The sequence below is a fragment of the Carcharodon carcharias genome, chromosome 23 (genome assembly GCF_017639515.1).
Source record: "Carcharodon carcharias isolate sCarCar2 chromosome 23, sCarCar2.pri, whole genome shotgun sequence".
In the NCBI taxonomy this organism is placed as follows: Eukaryota; Metazoa; Chordata; class Chondrichthyes; order Lamniformes; family Lamnidae; genus Carcharodon; species Carcharodon carcharias.
In genome coordinates, this window is record NC_054489.1 from 23974345 (window position 1) to 23995357 (window position 21013).

At 41.2% G+C, this 21013-nt stretch overlaps 1 protein-coding gene across 9 annotated transcripts in view; it reads right to left on the reverse strand.

Annotated features, from left to right (window-relative positions):
* The window catches only part of hdac5 (histone deacetylase 5), a 378423-nt gene that overhangs the window by 23301 nt on the left and 334109 nt on the right, over positions 1-21013 (reverse strand). For all 9 annotated transcript variants that reach the window (XM_041217570.1, XM_041217576.1, XM_041217573.1 and 6 more), the window contains one exon: positions 1648-1755. In XM_041217570.1, the coding sequence (XP_041073504.1) occupies positions 1648-1755 (108 nt within the window). The remainder of the gene's footprint in view (positions 1-1647; positions 1756-21013) is intronic.

The following is a 21013-nucleotide window of genomic DNA, read 5'->3' on the forward strand; positions in this document are numbered from 1 at the left end:
AGATGGTGACCTTATCAGTTAATGTCTTGACTGCGAAATACCATAAGTGCCTTGCCCTGCCCAGTAAAGCCCACACCCCCACCTCCCAGCCCTCTTAGTAGGGTCCTCCCTTCCTAAAGCTGCTTTTGTGCCACTTTTCTAATTCACTTCTTTGTTTTCAAATGAATTAAATAAAATGAAAACATTTTCCCAAAAAGCTCATGGAAGAGTTGTTCTTCCTTTTACTGCCTTGTGGGCACCCCTAGTCCAGCCAAAAGCTAACATGGGAGCATTGACAAATTCCATTCCATGGAAACGTTAAAGGTCATGCTTGGGCCGTATGCTTTTTTTTTTTTACTTACTCAACTACGTAAGGCCTACATGGATGTGACCTATTATCATAAGGACAGGTAGTTATTTATATAACTTAAGTAATTCACTAGGGTAATGCCAACTCACTCTTTTTGCACGATGCTGGAACAACAAATATGCTAACTGATCAATTGTGACCATCATGCATCACAATCTGCTGAACAACAGGGTCAAGCTGGAGGTGGGCAGGAAAACATAGCTACTGCCTGAGAGGTTTTCACATTTTAAAGTCAAGAGTGTCGCTTCACTCGAAATTACATGAAAAAGAGTTGGGGTATTGTTCCTGGTTCTCCCAACAATGCCAATTTAAGTATTCTCCCTTTGAAAAGTTTTATTTAATTATATTAATAATACAACAGAATTATGTGTTCTCCTGCTTAGAATTAAATAGGGAAATCATATTATGAATGCCCAATGGGAGTCAAGCTCAACAGTTCCTGAGTTCTGCCAACACATACTGAGATTAAAAGATGCCTGAACTGCTTAAACTTTTGCAAAATGATTGTCCCATTTTAAGGAAGTTTTAACATTATTTATACTGAAGGTTGTAAAATTAGCTATGAGGGGTGGTGCATTGACACTGGATACTGGTGTAGGAAGCTATTAAACCATGCTGTGCATGCTTATACCAATCGTTCCTCCACATGGAAAATTTCTAATAAATATCTGGGGCATAAAGATATACAGTTGCAAACAGCAAGCAATGGGAGAGGCAAGAAAAAAAATTTGAAGCCACCTTAGGGCTTTCTCCACACTTTTAGGTGCTCAGATACAAGAGGCTGACTGACAGAGGAAAGGAACAATTCCTCTAAGCAGCAAGATAAAAGCAAAATACTGCAGATGCTGGAAATCTGAAACAAAAACAAAAATTGCTGGAAAAACTCTGCAGGTCTGACAACATCTTCTGAAGAGTCATCTGGACTCGAAACATTAACTCTTTCTCTCCAGAGATGCAATCAGACTTGCTGAGATTTTCCAGCAACTTTTGTTTTTGTGTCTTCTAAGCAGCTCTTCAGTTGAATACTGATTAAAAACTTAAAATTTATAAAAGGGAACCTGATTTTTCAATAAATGGCATTGAAAGGTAAATTTAAAAAAATGTAGCTTTGGAGCTATTCATTACACCTGCTGGAATCGCTAATATTTATATATACATATATGGAATATGTTAGTCACCTTTTGCAATCTATCAACATGGGCACACTGTTCTTTAAAAGTGCTGTATTTACTTAATACAATGTGAATTTTGAATAACGTGCCAAATGCTTGTAATAGATGCAATGTTCTCAATCTCACCTTGAGCTCCCCTGAAGCCACCTTGAATGAGAGTTCAACGACGCAGCCAACAGCCATGCGGACAGCACTAGAGGAATGCATTTCATTCCACACAGTGTCACTGTCCACCTGCAAATGCAAGAAAGAAATCTTACTTTCCAAGCTACCATTTACAAGTCCTACAATCAATCAATTCGGTGTAATTTGCTCATCTAGAATGACTACAACTAGCATTTACATGCCCCTTTAGTGCAGGACAACTTCACAGATGCCAAATCGGATAAAAATTGACAGAGCCAAAGGAGATGTCAGGATGCATTACTAAATGCTTAGTTGAAGAAACAGACTTTAGGGAGGGTCTTAAAGGAGGAAAAAGAGTAGAGAAGTTCAAAGCTGGAGGCTGAGATGGCTGATAGCACAGTCACCAATGGTGGGTGGGAGGAGTGGGGGATGCTAGAGTTGGAGAAATGTAGAGTTCTGGAAGATCATAGGCCTTGTGTGTTCTATTCTAGAAAACCATGCAGTGAAGGATAGAACTGGAGCCTGATCTTTGCACACCACATAAGCTTTCAATTAGAAAGATACACATTATAGTCATGCTCTTCCAAAATCCAATAACCACAGTTTCAGAATGCTCCTATATATAGGGGCACAAGTGAAATCCCAGATAATTCCCACCACCTGAATACAATTAAATACTCAACTGCTACACAATTAAAATGGCAGAGGTTAGAGAGACATGAAGCAGGGCTTTGAACAGATTTGATGAAAATTTTAAATTTGAGTCATTGGTGGACCAGAAGCTAATCTAGGTCAGAAAATACAGAGTGACGGGTGAATGGGACTTGCTGCAGGTTAGAATAAGAGTGGAGGGTAGGTGGCCAGCCAGGACAGCATTAGAAGCATTGAGTCTTAAGGTAACAAAATCAAGGCTGAGAGTTGCAATATCTGGTGAGCTGAGGAAATATTATGGAGCAGACTGTCTTTGTGTTTGAGTGGATATAGGATTGGGAACTCAGGTTAGAGTCAAATTGGATGCTGAGGCTGCAAAAAGTCTGCTTCAGTCAGAGTGAGTGGCCAGGAGGGAAACAGAATCATTGTGAGTGAACAGAATTGGTTGACAGGTGGTATCAAAGACAATGGGTTGGATTTTCATGGAGTCGGGGAGACTCCATGAAACTTTAAAAATGGCGGACAGCACCCAATTCCAAAATTCCCTTCCCCATTCCTGGCACCCACAATTTTTACAAGCACAGGAGAAGGGTGCGGGCAGCCTAATGGATGTCTCGGCTTTCAGCTGAGGGCCCAGTCATCCATTAGTCTTTTGAAATGGGTGCACAAAAGGGAAAACATTGCCTGATTGACTGCTTTTTCTCTTAGATCTATTTTGTCAATTGTTCAATGTTTATTTACACAAGTTAAAGAGGTGTCGAGTGCGTGTAATTTCTGCTACTGATACTTTAAAAGTCTGGTTGATTGACACTTTTATAGGGTTGTAGTAACAACGGATTTTTTTTAAAGAGTTATGAATGACTTTCTAAAGCTTTTTCACACATGCCATTGTTATTGCAGGGTTCATTGGTTCTCCACAGTGAGTACTTTGGGTAAATGAGCATGGAAATGCCATGAGTTGGCATGGAAGGTATGAGGGGGCATGGAGGTGGGTGGGGGTGAGGGCTAGGGGGCCTAATATTGAATAAAACAACTGTGAGGAAATCCTAGAGAACCAAAAAAGCCAGCTTTGACACTTGGCAGCCCCTGTGGCTGCCTGCGATGTATCTGGTGGGGGAAGGCCTGTCTCCAGCATGCACCCACTATCCCCGAAACCAAAATCACGTCATTCAAGGTACTTTTTCCCCGAAGTGGGCTTGCTGAGCCAGGAAACTTTGGTACTTCCAATGTTTCACTGGAGGAAATTGCAGCCTGAAAACTCATAGGCAGTGGAGGGGATTGCGAGAGGTGGTGGAGAGGCACAATTAGGTGTTGTCAGCATACAAGTGAATTTTGGTGTCTTGTCTTTGGATGACACCTCCCAGAAGCAGCATCTAGCTGAGAAAAAGGATGCTGCCAAGGATGGACCCCTATTAAACTCCAGATGTAATTGTGTGGGTTCAGGGATCGGGGCAAGGGGAACAGGGCATGCGGCAGAGACAGCAGAATGAATGGGCACAACCTTAATGGCAAAAAAGCCAATAAGCTCTTTGTACATGTTATTGAAGGTGCGTGCAGGGGGAGGGAGAGATATCGAAGGAGATTGCCAGTACTGAAGAAATGAAGCCGGGGATTAATTTTGCATTTCAGGATGTTTCTCAAACAGTGAACAGTTTTGACAGAGGAGAGAGGGCCTTGTTAGTGATCGATGTGGTGCAGTCAAATCTGGCAACGAATGGCTAAACTAGTTGCAACAAAATTGGTTCAAGTTTGTGCCTTTTGGTTTTGGGGGAACTAAAATGTGGGCATTACCAGAGGAATGATCAGAGAGAGATTGAGAATTTTACTGAGGATAAGGGGATCAAAGGCAGAGATCAAGGAGTGATTGAGCAGATCTATACCCAACAGACTGACAGTTACAGAAGTGTGGTGAGTGGAGGGCTAAAAGGCTGGTCAGTTGGGAGACTAATAATACACACATGACTTAGGGGCAGAATTTTCCCCTTGTTGGGGGGGGTAAGTTTAAGAGCGGGCACGTGGACACACGCCTCCGATCGGCGGCCCAATTGGGGGCGCATCACCATTTTATGTGGGCGGGCCAATTAAGGCCGGCCCAGCTATGCGCTCCCTGTGTGGGTGGAGGGGATTCCCTGAGCCGAGAGTGCGCTCTTTCACGCATGTGCACGAAAGAAAGCACTCATCTCCCTGAGGCTAAGTGCTGCCTCAGGGAGATCAGCTCTACTGTAAAAAAAATCTGAAAAATAAAGAAAAAAAAATTTCCTGACGTCCCCTCTTGTGACACTGTTACATGAGTTGGGACATGTCCATAGCTTTTACATACACTTGAATTACATTTTTTAAAACCCGCCCATGGATGAGGTTTCATGCTTTTTCTAATGCCCACCAGGGCTCCTGGCCTGCCCGCCAACCTTAAGGTTGGATGGGGAGGTCCATTAATTAGTTTAATGACTCTGTCAATAGCCTCAATTGGCCATTGACAGGTCGGTGGGTGCACAACTGATTCTTCTGAGCCCCCGCCTACCTGAAAATTTAAATGTGTCGGGGTGACGTCAGGAGTTCCGCCCGACATCATCCCGGGTCATTTTAAGCATTGGCAAGTGCCCCCCCGCCCCCACCAACTGGAAAGTCCTGGCCTACTGATTACTTTTTTCAGGGGTGGATGCAGAAGGAAGTGGGGTGAAAGGGGCAAAAAGGATGAGTGGTGAGGGATACAAGGATCAGAGATGGCCTTGTCTCTGATTGAGGCAATGAGAATAGAGAGGCATGTGAGATGGCAAGGTCAAGAGGGTGCCCATGAATATGAGGAGAGTTTATATGGAAAAGTTAAGGAGGGGAGGGCAGTAAACTCAGGAAACAATAACCTAAAGCTCATTCTCACCACTCTGTTTTATAATATGAAAAACCAAGTTAATCAAGAAAAGCTTCTCAAACAGTAAAGTTCACTTTTCTGTCAAAAATGCAATTATTTTCATTGAATAAAGAAATCCGATAAATATGCAATAGAAAAAGGTTCCTGAGAGGATGGATGACATTTACATCAATTATGTCATACAGACTCCACACTGCCACTGGTCCTTTAAAGAAAATCCCCTCCTTCCTTTGAAAATGCCTCCAACTTGTGAGGAATATATGCTTGGAAGTCAAGTTTCAGTAACTCACAACATTAATATAATTACATTGGCAACTAATGCTCATTATGGGTTGCGGAAAAAAAATACAAGCCATACTGCACCCCTCAAGTTTATTTCATAATTAGTTGACGAAGGTAGTGATATTTTCAGTATTCATGAGATATCTATTCACTGCATTGTTCCACCTTTTGACTCAAGGTAGGTTGGTCGAGAAGAGGATATCCTTAAGGCAGTGCATAGGGTCGATTGAGGAGGGGGTGGAAGTAATTTAAAGTACTGTATTTCTATTCATTATTTTAATTGTTTGATTTTTCATGTAGGCAGGGAATTCAGACTGTTTTCCTGCAGGAAATGAAGGGCCTCCTATGTAATGTGTTAACAGCCTAAAATGGTGTAGGTTACTATTTCATCCCGAATAGTAGTTACAGTGGATATTCAAAGTGCTTGGGCAGAGCATAGGTATGCTTGCATCTGCTTGAATATTTTGCAAAATATTCTCAGTGTGTATGAAATTATTTAGTGGGACAAGCAGGACTATTAGCAAGATGTTGGGCAACAACGCTCTAGATTGTCCTTAATAATGCATTTTTTTCACTTCTGTAAATAGATGTCAAACCTATTTCCTGAAACATTACCTCAGAAGTTTATTGGAAAATGTATTTTTTTCAAAATAAGTTTTGGTTACTCTACCATGCATTTTCAAGTTTGCTGAACTATTTCCTGGACTGCAGTGAATGATGATAATGAATTCCAGTCCATTGATTGACAGGGCCCACAACAGTGTCTCACACATTTCCCGCATTTCTGTCCTCATCCATTCCCCTCCCTCCATGAACCACAATGGGGGTTCCCCCTTGTCCTCACTTTCCACCCCACCAGCCTCCGTATTCAAAAGATCATCCTCTGCCATTTCTGTCACCGCCAGCATGATTCCATCACTAAATACATCTTCTCTTCCATTCTCCTTTAAGAATTCTGAAGGGACTGTTCCCTCCACGATATCCTGGACTACTCATCTATTACCCCTCCCTCATCGCCATCCCACAGCACCTTTCCATGCAATCTTAGGAGTCGTAACACCTGCCCCTTTACCTCCTCTTTCCTCACTGTCCAAGATCAGAAGATAGGGTGCTGTTCCTCAAACTTGTGTTGTGCAACACGTGAACATTGCAGCAGGCCAAAGACAGAAATGTGAGTATGAGCACAAGATGGTAAATTGAAATGGCAAGCAACTGCAAGGTCACGGTTATGCTTGTGGACTGAGCAGTCACCCAGTCTGTGTTTAGTCTCCCCAACGTAGGGGACACTACACTGTGAGCAGCGAAAATAATTATTTTGAATGTGAAGGCTGGTGGGTGCAAGGTGAGGACAAGGGGAACCATATTGTGGTTCCAGGAGAGAGGGGAAGGGATGAGGGCAGAAATGTGGGAAATGGATCAGACGCAACTGAGGGCCCTGTCAACCAATGGACTGGAGTTCATTATCATCATACACTGCAGTCCTGGAAATAGTTCGAGAAACCTGAAAATGCATGGTAGAATAACTTAAATTTATTTTGAAAAAATACATTTTCCAATAATTATCCGAGGTAGTGTTTCAGGAAATCGATTTAACATTCACCAACAAAAGTGAAAAAAAAATGAATTATTAAGGACAATCTAGAGCACTGTTGTATAACATGAAGAGAGAGCAAGTGAGTCTGGAAGGCATTGAAATTATAGGCCAGTTAAGGCACAAGGGAGTTTGGCAAGGTTGGATTGTATTTATTTTAATGCAAGGAGTCTGACAGATAAGGCAGATGAGTTGAGGGCACAAATTTAACACATGGAAGTATGATGTCATTGCTGTCACAGAGACATGGTTGAGAGAGGGGCAGAATTAGCAGCTCAATATTCCAGGATATAGGTGACACAGGGAAGGAGGTAAAAGAGGAGGGGGTATCAAGGAATCAATTACAGCAGTAAGGAGGGATAACATCTGAAAAGGCACCTCAAGTAAAGCCATATGGATAGAACTTAAAAACAAAAAAAATTGAGCAATCACATTGCTGGGAGTGTACTTTAGGGCCCCAAACAGTCAGAGAGAAATAGAAGAGCAGATATGTAGGCAAGTTTCAGAGAAGTGTAAAAATAACAGGGTAGTTATAATGGTGGATTTCAACTTCCCTAACATTAACTGGGTTAGTCATAGTGTGATAGGTTTAGAGGGAGTGGAATTCTTAAAATGCATCCAGGAGAGCTTCTTAAGCCAGTACATAGAAGGTCCTACAAGAGAGGGGGTGGTCCTGGACTTTATTTTAGGGAATGAAGCTAGGCAAGTGGTAGAGGTATCAGTGAGGGCGCATTTTGCAGATAGTGATCATAATTCCGTTAGCTTCAAGGTTGTTATGGAAAAGGACAAGGATGGGTCAGAAATTAGAGTTCTAAATTGGGGGAAGGCCGATTTTAATAAGATGAGATATGATTTGGCCAGAGTGGACTGGGAGCAACTACTTTTAGGTAAATCTGCATCAGAGCAGTAGGACTCATTCAAGAAGGAAATAGGGAGAGTACAGGGCCAACATATTCCAGTAAAGATAAAGGGTGGCACTAACAAATCCAGGAAACCCTGGATGTCAAGCGATATACAGGATTGGATAAAGAGAAAAAGGGAGGCTTATGACAGATACCGAGGGCTCAATACAGCAGAAGCCCTAGGGGAGTATAGAATGTGTAGGGGGGAACTTAAAAAGGAAATTAGGAGAGCAAAAAGGGGGCATGAAAAAAAATAGGGAGGTAAAATCAAGGAAAGTCCAAAGTTATTTTACAAGTAAATTATGAGTAAGAGGATAACTAGGGAAAGAGTAGGACTCATTAAGGACCATAATGGTAATTTGTGTGTGGAGTTGGAAGATGTAGGTAGGGTTCTAAATAAATACTATGTGTCGGTGTTCACAAGTGAGGGGGATGGCGTGGGTATGGAAATCAGGCAGAAGGACTGTGATATAATTAAAGGAATTAGCATAGAAAGTGGTCTGGCAGGCTTAAAAGTTGATAAAATCTCCAGGCCCGGATGAAATGTATCCTAGGCTGTTAAGTGAGGCAAAGGAGGAGATAGCAGGGGCGCTGGCAATAATTTTCAATACCTCTCTGGCCACAGGAAAGGTGCCAGAGGACTGGAGGACAGCCAATGCGGTACCATTATTCAAGAAGGGAGGAAGGGATAAACCAGGGAATTACAGGCCAGTCAGTCTAACCTCAGTGGTGAGGATGCTATTGGAAGAAATTTTGAGGGACAGAATTAATCTACACTTGGAGAGGCGGGGATTATTCAAGGACAGTCAGCATGATTTTATTACGGGGAGGTCATGTCTGACTAATCTGATTGAATTTTTCGAAGAGGTGACCAGGTGTGTAGATGAGGGCAATGCATTTGACGTCGTCCACTTGGACTTCAGCATGGCTTTTGATAAGGTCCCACATGGGAGACTGATAACGAAGGTAAGAGCCCATGGGATCCAAGGCAATTTGGCAAATTGGATCCACAGAATTGGCTGAGTGGCAGGAAGCAGAGGGTGATGGTCGAGGGGTGTTTTTGTGACTGGATACCTGTGTTCCACAGGGATCGGTGTTGGGTCCCTTGCTGTTTGTGGTATATATAAACAATTTAGGCTTGAATGTAGGAGGGTTGATCAGTAAATTCGTGGATGACATGAAAATTGGTGGGGTGGTAAATAGTGAGGAGGATAGCCTTAGATTACAGGAGGATATAGACAGGCTGGTCAGATGAGCTGATCAGTGGCAAACGGAATTTAATCCAGATAAGTGTGAGGTGATACACGTGGGCAGGGCAAACACGGCATGGGAATACACGATGAATTGTAGGACCCCGGGAAGTACCAAGGATCAGAGGGACCTTGGTGCGTATGTCCACCTGTCCCTTAAGGTAGCAGGACAGGTAGATAAGGTGGTTAAAAAGGCATATGGGATACTTGCCTTTATTAGCTGAGGCACAGAATATAAGAGCAGGGAGGTTATGCTGGGACTGTATAAAACGCTGGTTAGGCCACAGCTAGAGTATTGTGTGCAGTTCTGGAATCCGCATTATAGGAAGGATATGATTGCACTAGAGAGAGTGCAGAGGAGATTTACCAGGATGTTGCCTGGGCTGGAAAGTTTTAGTTATGAGGAGAGATTGGGTAGACTGGGGTTATTTGGAGCAGAGGAGATTGAGGGGGTACATGATTGAGGTGTATAAAATTATGAGGGGCATAGATGGGGTAGACAGGAAGGAATTTTTCCCCTTGGTGCAGGGAGCAATAACCAGGGGGCATAGATTTAAGGTAAGGGGCAGCAGGTTTAGAGGGGATGTGAGGAAGGATTTTTTCACCCAGAATCTGGAACTCACTGCCTGAAAGGGTGGTAGAGGCACAAACCCTCATAACATTTAAGAAGTATTTAGATGTGCACTTGCGATGCAATGGCATATAAGGCTATGGACCTAGTGCTGGGGATTAGAATTGTTTGACTGGCACAGACTTGATGGGCCGAAGGGCATTTTATTGCGCTGTAGACATTGCGCTGGTCCTGTTTGTCCTACTAAATGATTCCCAAACACTCCTTCCAGGTGAAGCAACAATTTACTTATGCTTCTTTCAATTTAGTCTACAGTATTCGCAGCTCACAATGCAATTTCCTCAACAATGGGGAGACAAAAGGCAGGCTGGGTGATGGCTTTGCAGAATATGCACCTCCCCTCAGTTCGCAAGCATAACCCTGACCTTGTGGTTGCTTGGCATTTTAATTTGCCATCTTGTTCTCATAATCACATTTCTGTCCTCAGCCTGCTGCAATGTTCCAGTGAAGCTCAACTCAAGCTTGAGGAACAGCACTTCATCTTCTGATTAGGCATTTCGTATTTCATTTTCACGGTTTTGTTTTCAGACAGCGCTGACCTATATTCCTCTATTGACACCTACTCTGGACCAATGCTTTCTTTATTATTACCATTATCACTCCCTTTGCCTTTTGTTCCATGAAATCTTTGGTATTTAATCTCCCTTGCCCTCTAATCTATTCCTGACCTTTCTTTTTTTCCACCTGACCCTCCTTCTCCCCTTTCACAACAGCATAATACCCGTCACAGTTCTACCTCTCTTCAGTTCTGATAGTGGTCTCGAATCATTAACTCCATTTCTTTTTCCACAGATACTGCCAGACTTGCTAAGTTTTTCCAGCACTTTCTGTTTTTATTGGTTTTCCCACTGAATTCCCTTTTCTGTGTCAAAAAACTTAGGTCTATAAATTGGGCTGCACTAAGATGTTTTTCAGACACAACTAGAACTACCAATTAAGTCCTCAACATGGCAGGCAGGAAACAAGTACACATTTCCAGCTGGAAGTGCACCGCCTGCCAGATTGAGTAAGGACAAACAAGGCATCCTTTACCCATACTGAAGATATCGGTTCCTCTCATATGTAAACAAAAACCTAATATCTATTTGAGGTTCCCTCTTCAGGACTGATTTGCTGAGGCAGTTAACAGCATTAGGGCTGCATGTGAGGAAACCAGCCTAAGTATCATCTGCAACAAAAAACGAAAATAACTTACCCAAATGTGGAACCAGTAGAAAAAGGAGTGTCCCTCTCAACCTCATAGTAAGGAAAGCGATCGCCACTGCTGCCTATCCACATTCTCTAATGCTCCCGACATAACGTCACATTGCTGCTGCTCTCGGCTTGACTTCCTATTCACATCTTTCCTCTGCTCGTTACACTGACCCCCGACCTCACGTTCACTCACTGCACACTTCCCAAACAACAGCCCTATTCTCTGCTAAATGAATCCGATCCAACCTGACGATGTTAGCAGCAGCTTGATGTTTAATTTTTTTTATCTGATCTGCGTTGTACCATGCCAGCTCCTGTATAATATGGCTCAAGACTTATTATCTGGGGAATTTTGCGATGCACCAAACTGGTGTAGGGAATATGTCCTCATCTCCCAAATATATGGGCCCTAATCTCTATTCTGTTTGTTCTTGATAGGAATCAAGAATTCATCACACAGAAGCACTAATTAGTTCATCACAGAGTTGTACCACAGCTGGAATCAATCTGATATTTTAATCTCAAAATGTTTATGCTCTACTAATGTCACAAATATTAAACTTTTCTTCAATATTATGATAAATGAAGGTGAATCGACTGTTATAAAACAGTGACAGGAAAATAAAACTTATATGCTTTCCTAAGCAAAGGCTACACATTTTAATTAAAATAATGACAATAATCATTCGTGATAAGAAGCATACGATCCAGAAGATGATCCATGAATATAGCAGCTTTGCTCCTGGTTTAGATTTTTCAACATCTATCAATAGCGCATTATTTAAAAACATCAAATTCCGATAAAGGTTACATAGTATACCTATGGCACTCAAGCACACTGAACAGATTTGTTCCAGTATGCAGGGATAAATCATCAAGCTTTTAATTTGTTAGAATATAAAGCATGAAACAAGAAAAAGCCATTTATTCAGTCCATCAAATACTTTACTTCCATACGCTATTGCCTAATGAATTCCACCTAATCCCCCAATTTCCCAAGGAAAAATTCTCCAAAGTTTCTCTTGTCCTCCTGAAGATAAAAGGGACAAAATTCCAGGGTATCTATTTAATTTATGTTAAGAACTCGCTGCTTTTCTTATTTGACATTTTCGTGCTCCCACTACATTGTTATTTTTATTTTTGTCTGATTTTTTATAAATTGATGAAATTTAGAAAGGCAGCTCAAATGAAATACTATATAATTTAAATAAAGAAATAATTATTCCTGTCAAACTTGGTATCAGTATATATGCAAGTTTGCAAGAATGACTGAACCCAAAACACTATTCAATATTATATGGAAAATATAATTAATTTGTTTTTATTAAAATTATGAGACAGTGGAGCTCAGTGTTATGGTGTACTGGCAGTTAGACAGGAAGTTGCTCAGTTGTACAATTCTGGTTTGTCTTGGATCTGAATTTTTGAAGTTCAGATGCAGCCAACTAGGAAGAAATTGGGGTATTTATTTAAAGTGGGGGGGGGGGGGGGGGGGGGGGGGGGGGGGTGGGAAGAGAGAAACAAATCCTCATGAGATAGCAAACTTGTGTTGTTGGCCTGCACCACCATTATGCCATTATAAAGTGCCACTACCCATTATAAAGTTATAAAGTGACACTCGTAAGGTTTGTGATTAGATTGGTGCCCAGATCTCTTTATAGTGGAGGTGGGTCCAATTTGAACATGTGCCAGAAAGAAAAGCATAAATACCCTGTTTTTAAAAATTCTCTACACTATACATTTATAAACAAAAAACATTTTACAATTATGTCTCATGCAAGAGCTCAGAGGCAATAGTAATTTTTAAAACTAGCATTACTTTCTGATCATCTAAGTTTGTGGTAGATTATCCACTACAGCCATATAAGGTCAACACATCCTGTTCCCATCATCATGAAGATTCAATCTGAAAGAACAGAGTAGTAAATGAAAGCCTAGTCCTTAGCGCCACAATTAAGCAGCAACTTCAGTTGTTATTTCTTGCGGCTAAACTATCAAAAATAAGTGGGAAAATGTGAATTTGTCCACTTTGGCAGGAAGAATAGAAAAGCAGAATAATACTTAAATGGAGGTGTAGAACTCTGCAGTACAGTAGATCTGGATGTCCTGGTACTTGAACCACAAAACGTTAGTATGTAGGTACAGCAAGCGATTAGGAAGGTAAATGAAATGTTGTTGTTTAGTGCAAGGGGAATGGAATAAAAGTAGAAGAGCTTTTCTACAACTATACAAGGCAGTGGTGAGACCACATCTGGAATACTGCGTACAGTTTTGGTCTCCCTACTTAGGAAAGGATAACATTGCATTAGAAGCAGTTCAGAGAAGGTTCACTCACCTGATTGCTGGTATGAAGGGGTTACCTTATGTGGAAAAGTTGACCAGGTTGGGCCTAAACCCAATGGAGTTTAGAAGAATGAGGTGATCTTATTTAAACATAAGACCTGAGGGCCCTCAACTGTGTCTGACCCATTTCTCACACTTCTGCCCTCACCCCTTCCCCTCCTTCCCAGAATCATGATAGAGTTCCCCTTATTCTCACTTTCCACCCCACCAACCTCCATATTCAAAGGCTTATCGTCTGCCATTTCTGCCAACTCCAGGATGGTATCACTACCAAACACATCATCCCCTCCCCTGTCAGCATTTTGAAAAGACTTACCTCTGCGACACCCTGGTCCACTGCTCTAGCATCCCCAAGGCCTCATCCCCTTTGCATGGCACCTCCCATGCAATCGCAGGAGGTTAACATCTGCCTGTTTACCTCCTTCTTCCTCACTGTCCAAGGCCCCAAACGCTCCTGTTTACTGTATTCGCTGCTCATCATTTGGATGCCTACTCATTGGCGAGACCAAACACAGAATGGGTCACCGCTTTGTGGAACACTTTCACTCAATCCAGAAACAAGACCATGATCTTCTAGTCATTTGCCATTTTAATTTCATGCTCATATTTCTGTCTTCGGCCTGCTACAATGTTCTAGTGAATGCAAACTGGAGGAACAATACTTTATCTTCTGATTAGGCACTTTATAGCCTTCTGGATTCAACACTGAGTTCAACAACTGCAGACCATGAACACTGACTTCCATTTTGAATTCCACCCCCACCCACCACCCCAGCTCCAAGTACCAGTCTGTATCTTGTTCTCATGCTTTGCTTTCAGATAGCCCTGACCTTTATTCTGCTATTAAAACCTACTCTGGACCAATGCTTTGTGTCCTAAAATACTATAATTACAACTGCTTTTGACTCCATGACATCAATGTCTTTTAATTTCCCCCGCCCTCTAACCAGCCTTGACCTCTTTTACTCCACCTGCCCCTCCTCACTTTTTCAACAGCATTAAACCCATCACATTCCTACCCCTCTTCAGTTCCAAAGAAGAATCATATTGGGCTTGAAACATTAACTCTGTTTCTCTCTCCACAGATGCGGCCAGGCTTGCTGAGTTTTTCCAGCACTTTGTTTTATTAAGATCTTGAGGTGACTTGGCAGGATGGGTGCGGAGAGGATGTTTCCACTTATTGGCGGGACTAGAGCTAGGGAGACACAGATTAAAAATAAGAGGTTGCCCATGTAGGACAGAGATGGGGAAAATTTTTTTCTCTCAGAGGGTCATTAGACTGTGGATTTCACGTTCTCAGAGGGCAGAGGTCATTGAATATATTCAAGGCTGAGTGAGATAGATTCTTGATTGACAAGGAAGTCAAGTGTTATGGGGGGGGCGGGCAGGCAGGAAAGTGGAGTTGAAGCCATATTCAGAGCAGCCATGATCTTATCAAATGATGAAGCAGATTTGAGGGACTGAATGCCCTACTCCTGTTCCCAATTTATATACTCGTATTTTTCAAAAGCTACTCATATGTGCGGTGTCATGATTAGCATCTCCTGGTTAAAGCAGATGTGGAGTGTTGCTAGTAATTAAGATAGTATGTGAGCTATCTCCTGTCATTGTGCCTTTGTTTCAATTTTTGATCAGCATTGTTTACTAGCAAGAAACATGCCAGCTGTTGGTGTTTGGAAGCCACAGGTCCAAATTAGAGCACCAAGAAAGGATTCAGTGACATGTCTGGTCCAACATTACAGTAGAGAGCTGCAAAGGCTTTGGAAGTCTTTTAAACAGACGGAATAACGTAAGTGAAGTATCATGATTGATTTAAATCTGTTCGTTACTTTGCTTCCGTGTAGTCTTAACAAATTTGAATAGATAGTTTTAGATGATCTTTTCATTATTGGTTGGAAAGATCCATGGCATATGGTGGGTTCTGTGCTACTTGAGCACACATTTCAATCATAAAAAGGTCCATTGAAAGATTAACTTTTGGTTCATAGGAAGTGCAGGTTTGCCTTTGGAAACTGACATTTTCTTTGGACAAAAATAAAAAACATCAAGGAAATTGAGCCCTGGGAAACCCAGATCTGTAGTTGTTAAATTCAATGACTCCCAAACTCTGAGAAATGGAGCCTTGCTAACATGTAATTACAGAGTGGGTTACTCAAACACCCTAAACTCGTTTTGGAGCCAAGTGCATTCAATGAGTGGAGGTTGAGTTTCATATATTTACTAATTTTACCCCCTCCTCAACCCTCTCCTGAATATTGGGAGCTTTAAGATTCCCCCAATGGAGTCTGGCCAGGTATCATATTTACGCAATGCCCTGCAGGTACATTACTTCAGTTTTCTTCATAAGATTAAAGTTGTCTCATGCATTGGGAGAACAAGTCCATGCTACATTGCATGTCCAGCTCTGAACCAGCAGCTAGTGCACAGTCATTGGCAAATCGGAAATCGTGAAGTATGTCCTTGGAGAACTTGGTCTTTGCCTGTAGTCATCTCAGAATGAGCAGCTTCCCATCCATACTTATATCTGATTTTAATTTTAGGATTACTATCATGAAAGGCATTCGAGAGCATGGCAGAGAAAAAAACATTTCGAAGAGGGATGGCACTAGCACGCAATCCTGTTTAACTCTATTGGTGACTGGGAATGGGTCAGAAGACTCATCAGCATCCAGGACATGCAGAAGCATGCCGTCGTGGAGCTGTCGAACCATTGTGACAAGTTTTTCAGACAGGTGACTTTCTCCATTACCTTCCAAAAACACTCATAGCTGACTCTGTCAAAGGCCTTAGTCAGGTCAACTAATGTGGTATAGAGATCCATGTTGTTTTTGGCATTTCTCTTGGAGCTGTCTAACTGCAAACACCATTATCAGTGGTTCCCTAACCTTTTCTGAAACTGCACTGACCATCTGGCAGCAGATCCTAGTTGAGAGGTTGAACTAAGTGGTTCAGAAGGGTTCTGGCAAAGGTTTTGCTGGTGACAGAGAGGAGTGAGATTCCTCTATGATTGTTGCAAGACTGGTGAGTTCCTTTCTGCTCGCATAGGTGGACAATAGACACAGCTTTGTGTTATTGTAGGATGTTTCCTTGCTCCTACATAGGCTGAAAGAGTTCATTGAGCTTCTTGACCAGACAATGACCTCCAGCTGAGATAGCATAAGCTCCTGGAGCATGGCTGCTCGACAGGAGTTTGAATAAGGTTTGCTCTAATGCCTAATTAAACTATGAATTCCTGGAATATATCAGTAGTGGTCATGGAAGCTCATCAAGGGAGAACAGGGATGGGACTGCATGAGCATGCAGCCCTTAACTTGTGTAATTTACCACCTGACAACACCGCTTCCCCCCCCCAACAAAGGAACATTTAAAGGAATATAGATATTTAAAGATAAGTGGCTTTATATGGGGTAAACATTTTTAGCCCTTAAAAAAGTCTGGGACTATTTAAAATGAATAATTTAACCTTCTGAAGACCATTTGGGTCTTAACAATTGTGGAGATAGGAAAAATTTCTGGGCAAGAAATGAAGTGGCACACCTGAATCCATATTAGATAGCTACAATGGGTTTGGATTGAAGGGGAGTACCCCTAGAGGACAGCAATGCATATATAGCAAAGCCAGTAAAAAAGAAAAGGATGGAACAGACAACCCTGACAATGCTGGCAATTTCTAAGGTGGTGTATTTTTAATTGATTGTATAGATTTGCAACTAGTTCCAAGCTGATCTGAAACCTGTGGAGCCATTGCCATGCTCACGCCTGCAGATACAAATATAATGGCCACTGGCATTCCAAATCTGGTGTTTGATGATTTTTCTGACTTGCCTTCTTTATTCTTGATTGATTCCTGTTTGTGGGTGTTGACTTATGAGTAGAGATTGAGTAGGATGGGCCTATATTCTCTGAAGCATAGAAGAATGAGAGGTGATTTCACAAAACATACAAAATTCTTAGAGGGCTTGCTACAGTAGATGTTGAGAAGTGGTTTCACTTGGCTGGAGAGTCTCGAACAATGGGCCATAGTTTCAGAATAAGGGATAAGGCATTTCGGACTAGTATAAGGAGAAACCTCTTCACTTAGAAGTTTGTAAATCTTTGGAATTCTCTACCCCAGAGGGGTGTGGATGCTCAGTTGTCGAGTATATTCAAGACTGAGATTAGTAGATTTTGGGACACCAACGGATCTAGCAATATGGTGGAAAAGCAGAGTTCAGATGGGAGATTATTGAATGGCACAGATTAGGCTTGAGGGGCCTTAAGGCCTACTCCTTCACCTATTCCTTATGTTTTTATCTTAATAGTTCCTTCTTTTTTAAAGATCTATTTTTTTTTTTCTGACCACCCTGTATGTAGTCTTATCAATACTTTAGATACAACTGTTCCTCTGGTGGAATTGGCAAACAATATTTGGTCATTGTAGACTTCACAAAATTATCATGTTTGGTGTCAACTTTGGCTCAGTGATAACACTCTTACCTCTGAATCTGATCCTAACCCAGAAACTTGAGCACATCATCTAGGCTGGCACTTTAGTGGAGTACAAAGTGAGTTATTGTATTTCGGTGGTGTTGCCTTTTGGATATATTATTAAGCTCAGCTTGCATCTGGATGTAAAACAGCCCACAGGACTATTCAAAGCAACTCTTACTGAATTTCCAGAGTTAAAAAGACTTATATTTGCCATTGAGGAGAGAGACATAGCCATGGAATTATAGGCCAGTTGCTCTTACTTCAGTTGTTGATAAATTATTTGATTATTTATCTCATTGCTGTTCATGCTCCCTTGTTGTTTGTGCAAGCTGAGAAGCTGTTTCTCCTGGTGGGTGCATCTAGAAGTAGGGGTTATAGTCTTACAATGACCATTAACCATTCAGGATTGATGAGGAGAAACTTCTTCACTTGGAGGGTTGTCAATCTTTGGGATTATCCACCCCAGAATATAGAGAATACAGGTGGGTGCAAAATGGATTCAACATTACAACAGTAAATATGTTTAACAGCAAAAATATACCACTAAACAAAAATGTGCCAAAAAGACATTGGGCCCTTTTAAGGGTCCATACTCATGGAACTTCCATTAAGCCAACTCCATGTAGGCAAGCAAGGCTTCTAGTTCAATGCTGGCCCAAGCAAATGGAAAATCAAATTCAAATTAAGTTATATTTAATTTTTGGGGAGATTACTTCAGACCAGTCTAAAACCTGACTGAAAATTACTTTCTATACTCCACCACCAATGCAAGTGTGTAAATCTGATTACATGGCCAATTTTGTGGATCCATCAGATTCTCAACCTCAGGGGTTGAGAAATTTTCCTCCTCTCACCCTAATATCTTCAAGGCAAAACTGTTGAAAACAAAAAAAATCAAAGTTCATCCAAATTTTTTTGTGATTGTACAATCTTTGTGCAGTAACCAAATCTTGCACTGAAGAACCCCACTGGTGTGGCATAGTGGCATTTCAATTTCTGAAATCAGCAATTGCTTTGATTTAATGGGTCTGAACCACTTAAACATAACTAAACAAATGACTTTGCAGTAAACAGAAATCTGGGTTGGATATAAACTCAATTTCCAGAGTTAAAAAGACTTATATTTGCCATTGAGGAGAAAGACATAGCCATGGAATTATAGGCCAGTTGCTCTTACTTCAGTTGTTGATAAATTATTAAGTCTGTAAGACAGATGAAGTTGGTAAGCAGTTGGAGAAATTTGAGTTAATCGGAGTCAGTTAGAATAGATTTCTAAAAGCCAGCTATGCTTCACAAATCTGATACAATAATTCTTCAGAGAGAACAGAAAGGAAAAAAAAGGACCTTCAGAGAGAACAGAAAGGAAAAGGGATTGCAATACATATGGTTTCCATAGATTTTGAAGTTATTTGATAGTGTACAGTGTGAGGGTTTTACTGGAAGGGGTACTTGGAGTTAAGCGGAATATGGCCACATTAGGGGTGGGGGATGAAGCAGCAGGAGACAGAAGGTGGAAAGGAATAGGAGAAAGATGAAAGAAAGATCTTTGGGAGTGACGATGGGGGATGCGGACGGGACTACATGACTTAAAAGTGCTGACTCATGTAATTGCCATCTGCCCTAAGAAATTCAAAGGAACACTGCAAGATAAAAAAAAGAGGGAGCTTCTTTTTTTATTTAGATATTCACTAATGGGATGTAAACATCATCGGCAAGACCAGCATTCATTGCCCATCTCTAATTGCCCTTGAGAAAAGTGGTGGTGAGTTTCCTTCTGGAATACAACTGAGTGCTTTGCTGGGACATATAAGAGGGCAGCTAAGGGTCAATCACATTGCTGTGGGTCTGGAGCCACGCAGAGGCTAATATGGGCAAAGATGGTAGATTTCCTCCCTAAAGGACATGAGTAAACCAAATAGATTTTTACGACAATCCAGTAGTTTCATGGTCACTATTACAGATAGTAGCTTTTTATTGCAGATTTGTATAGTTAACGGAACTTAAATTCCCTAGCTATCATGGCGAGATTTGAATCCACAGCTTCACAGCATTGGTCCAGGCCTCTGAATTACTAGTTTAGTGACATAACCATTGTGCTACCAAAGCCCTAAGGAATGGTGCTCCATAGGGAATTACTCTCATTTATAACATATGTAAAGGATATGGACATTGGAACTGAATGGGAAGAACAGTGAAATTTACTAATATTGCTAAAACTAGAGCTGTGATCGTACAAGATTGCTGAAGTTTACATAGTCTAACATAATGGGCAATTAGATGGCAATTGCAGTTTAACACAGCAAAATGTGAAGTAACACATTTTGACAGTTAACAGAAAGAAAATAAAATGCCTTAAAAGTTATGGCTTTAAATGGTATAACAGCAGGAGGGACCTTTATTTCCAATATACAGGTCACTAAAGTAGAATCCGAATATAAAAGCAAGGAAGTAATGTTGCACCTTAGTTAGGTCATAGGTGGAGTACTGCTACAGTTTTGGGCACCCCATTATGTGCGCAACAGAAAAGTAATGGCAAGGGTACAATGTAGATTCAATGTGATGCTGGGACTTTGTTCACTAAAGATGATCAGATATAACCTGACAGAAATTTTACAAAAGCTTATAAAATAAACTCTGACTGATCTCAATAGTAAGTAAGAAGCCAACGGGGATACATTTAAGTTAAATACAGGAAAAAAATTAAGAGAAGGTTTGATGTTTTTGTCCTAAGAGGCTGGTTAGAGTATTGAATTCTCTGCGAAAAAAACCATGTTGAAGCAGAGTCTATAAATTCTAAAAGAAATATTGAAGGGCAATGTTGAAGGGTATGGGGTGCAAGCAAGAAAGTGGGACTAGACTATGTGCATCATGTGAGGTGGAGTGGGGAGAAAACAGCACAGAATTTATAAAATGTCTAGTTTCTGGGCTGTGACATACTGCATTGCAACATTCAAACCCCCTTTTGGTAATTTATATTATGAGTGCAATAGATGGATAAAGACTGAAAACTGCAGACTTAGATAAGTGTTAGTTTCCCTTATAGGTATGCTGAATGCGTTCCTGTTGTCTTCATCTGATTTCATAGTTTGCTCATGAGCAATAGTGAAGTAATGAAACTGGCAAACTGGCAGGCATCCAGTACAATTTTAGGATACAACTTGAGGCTATATCATTGTGAAACTG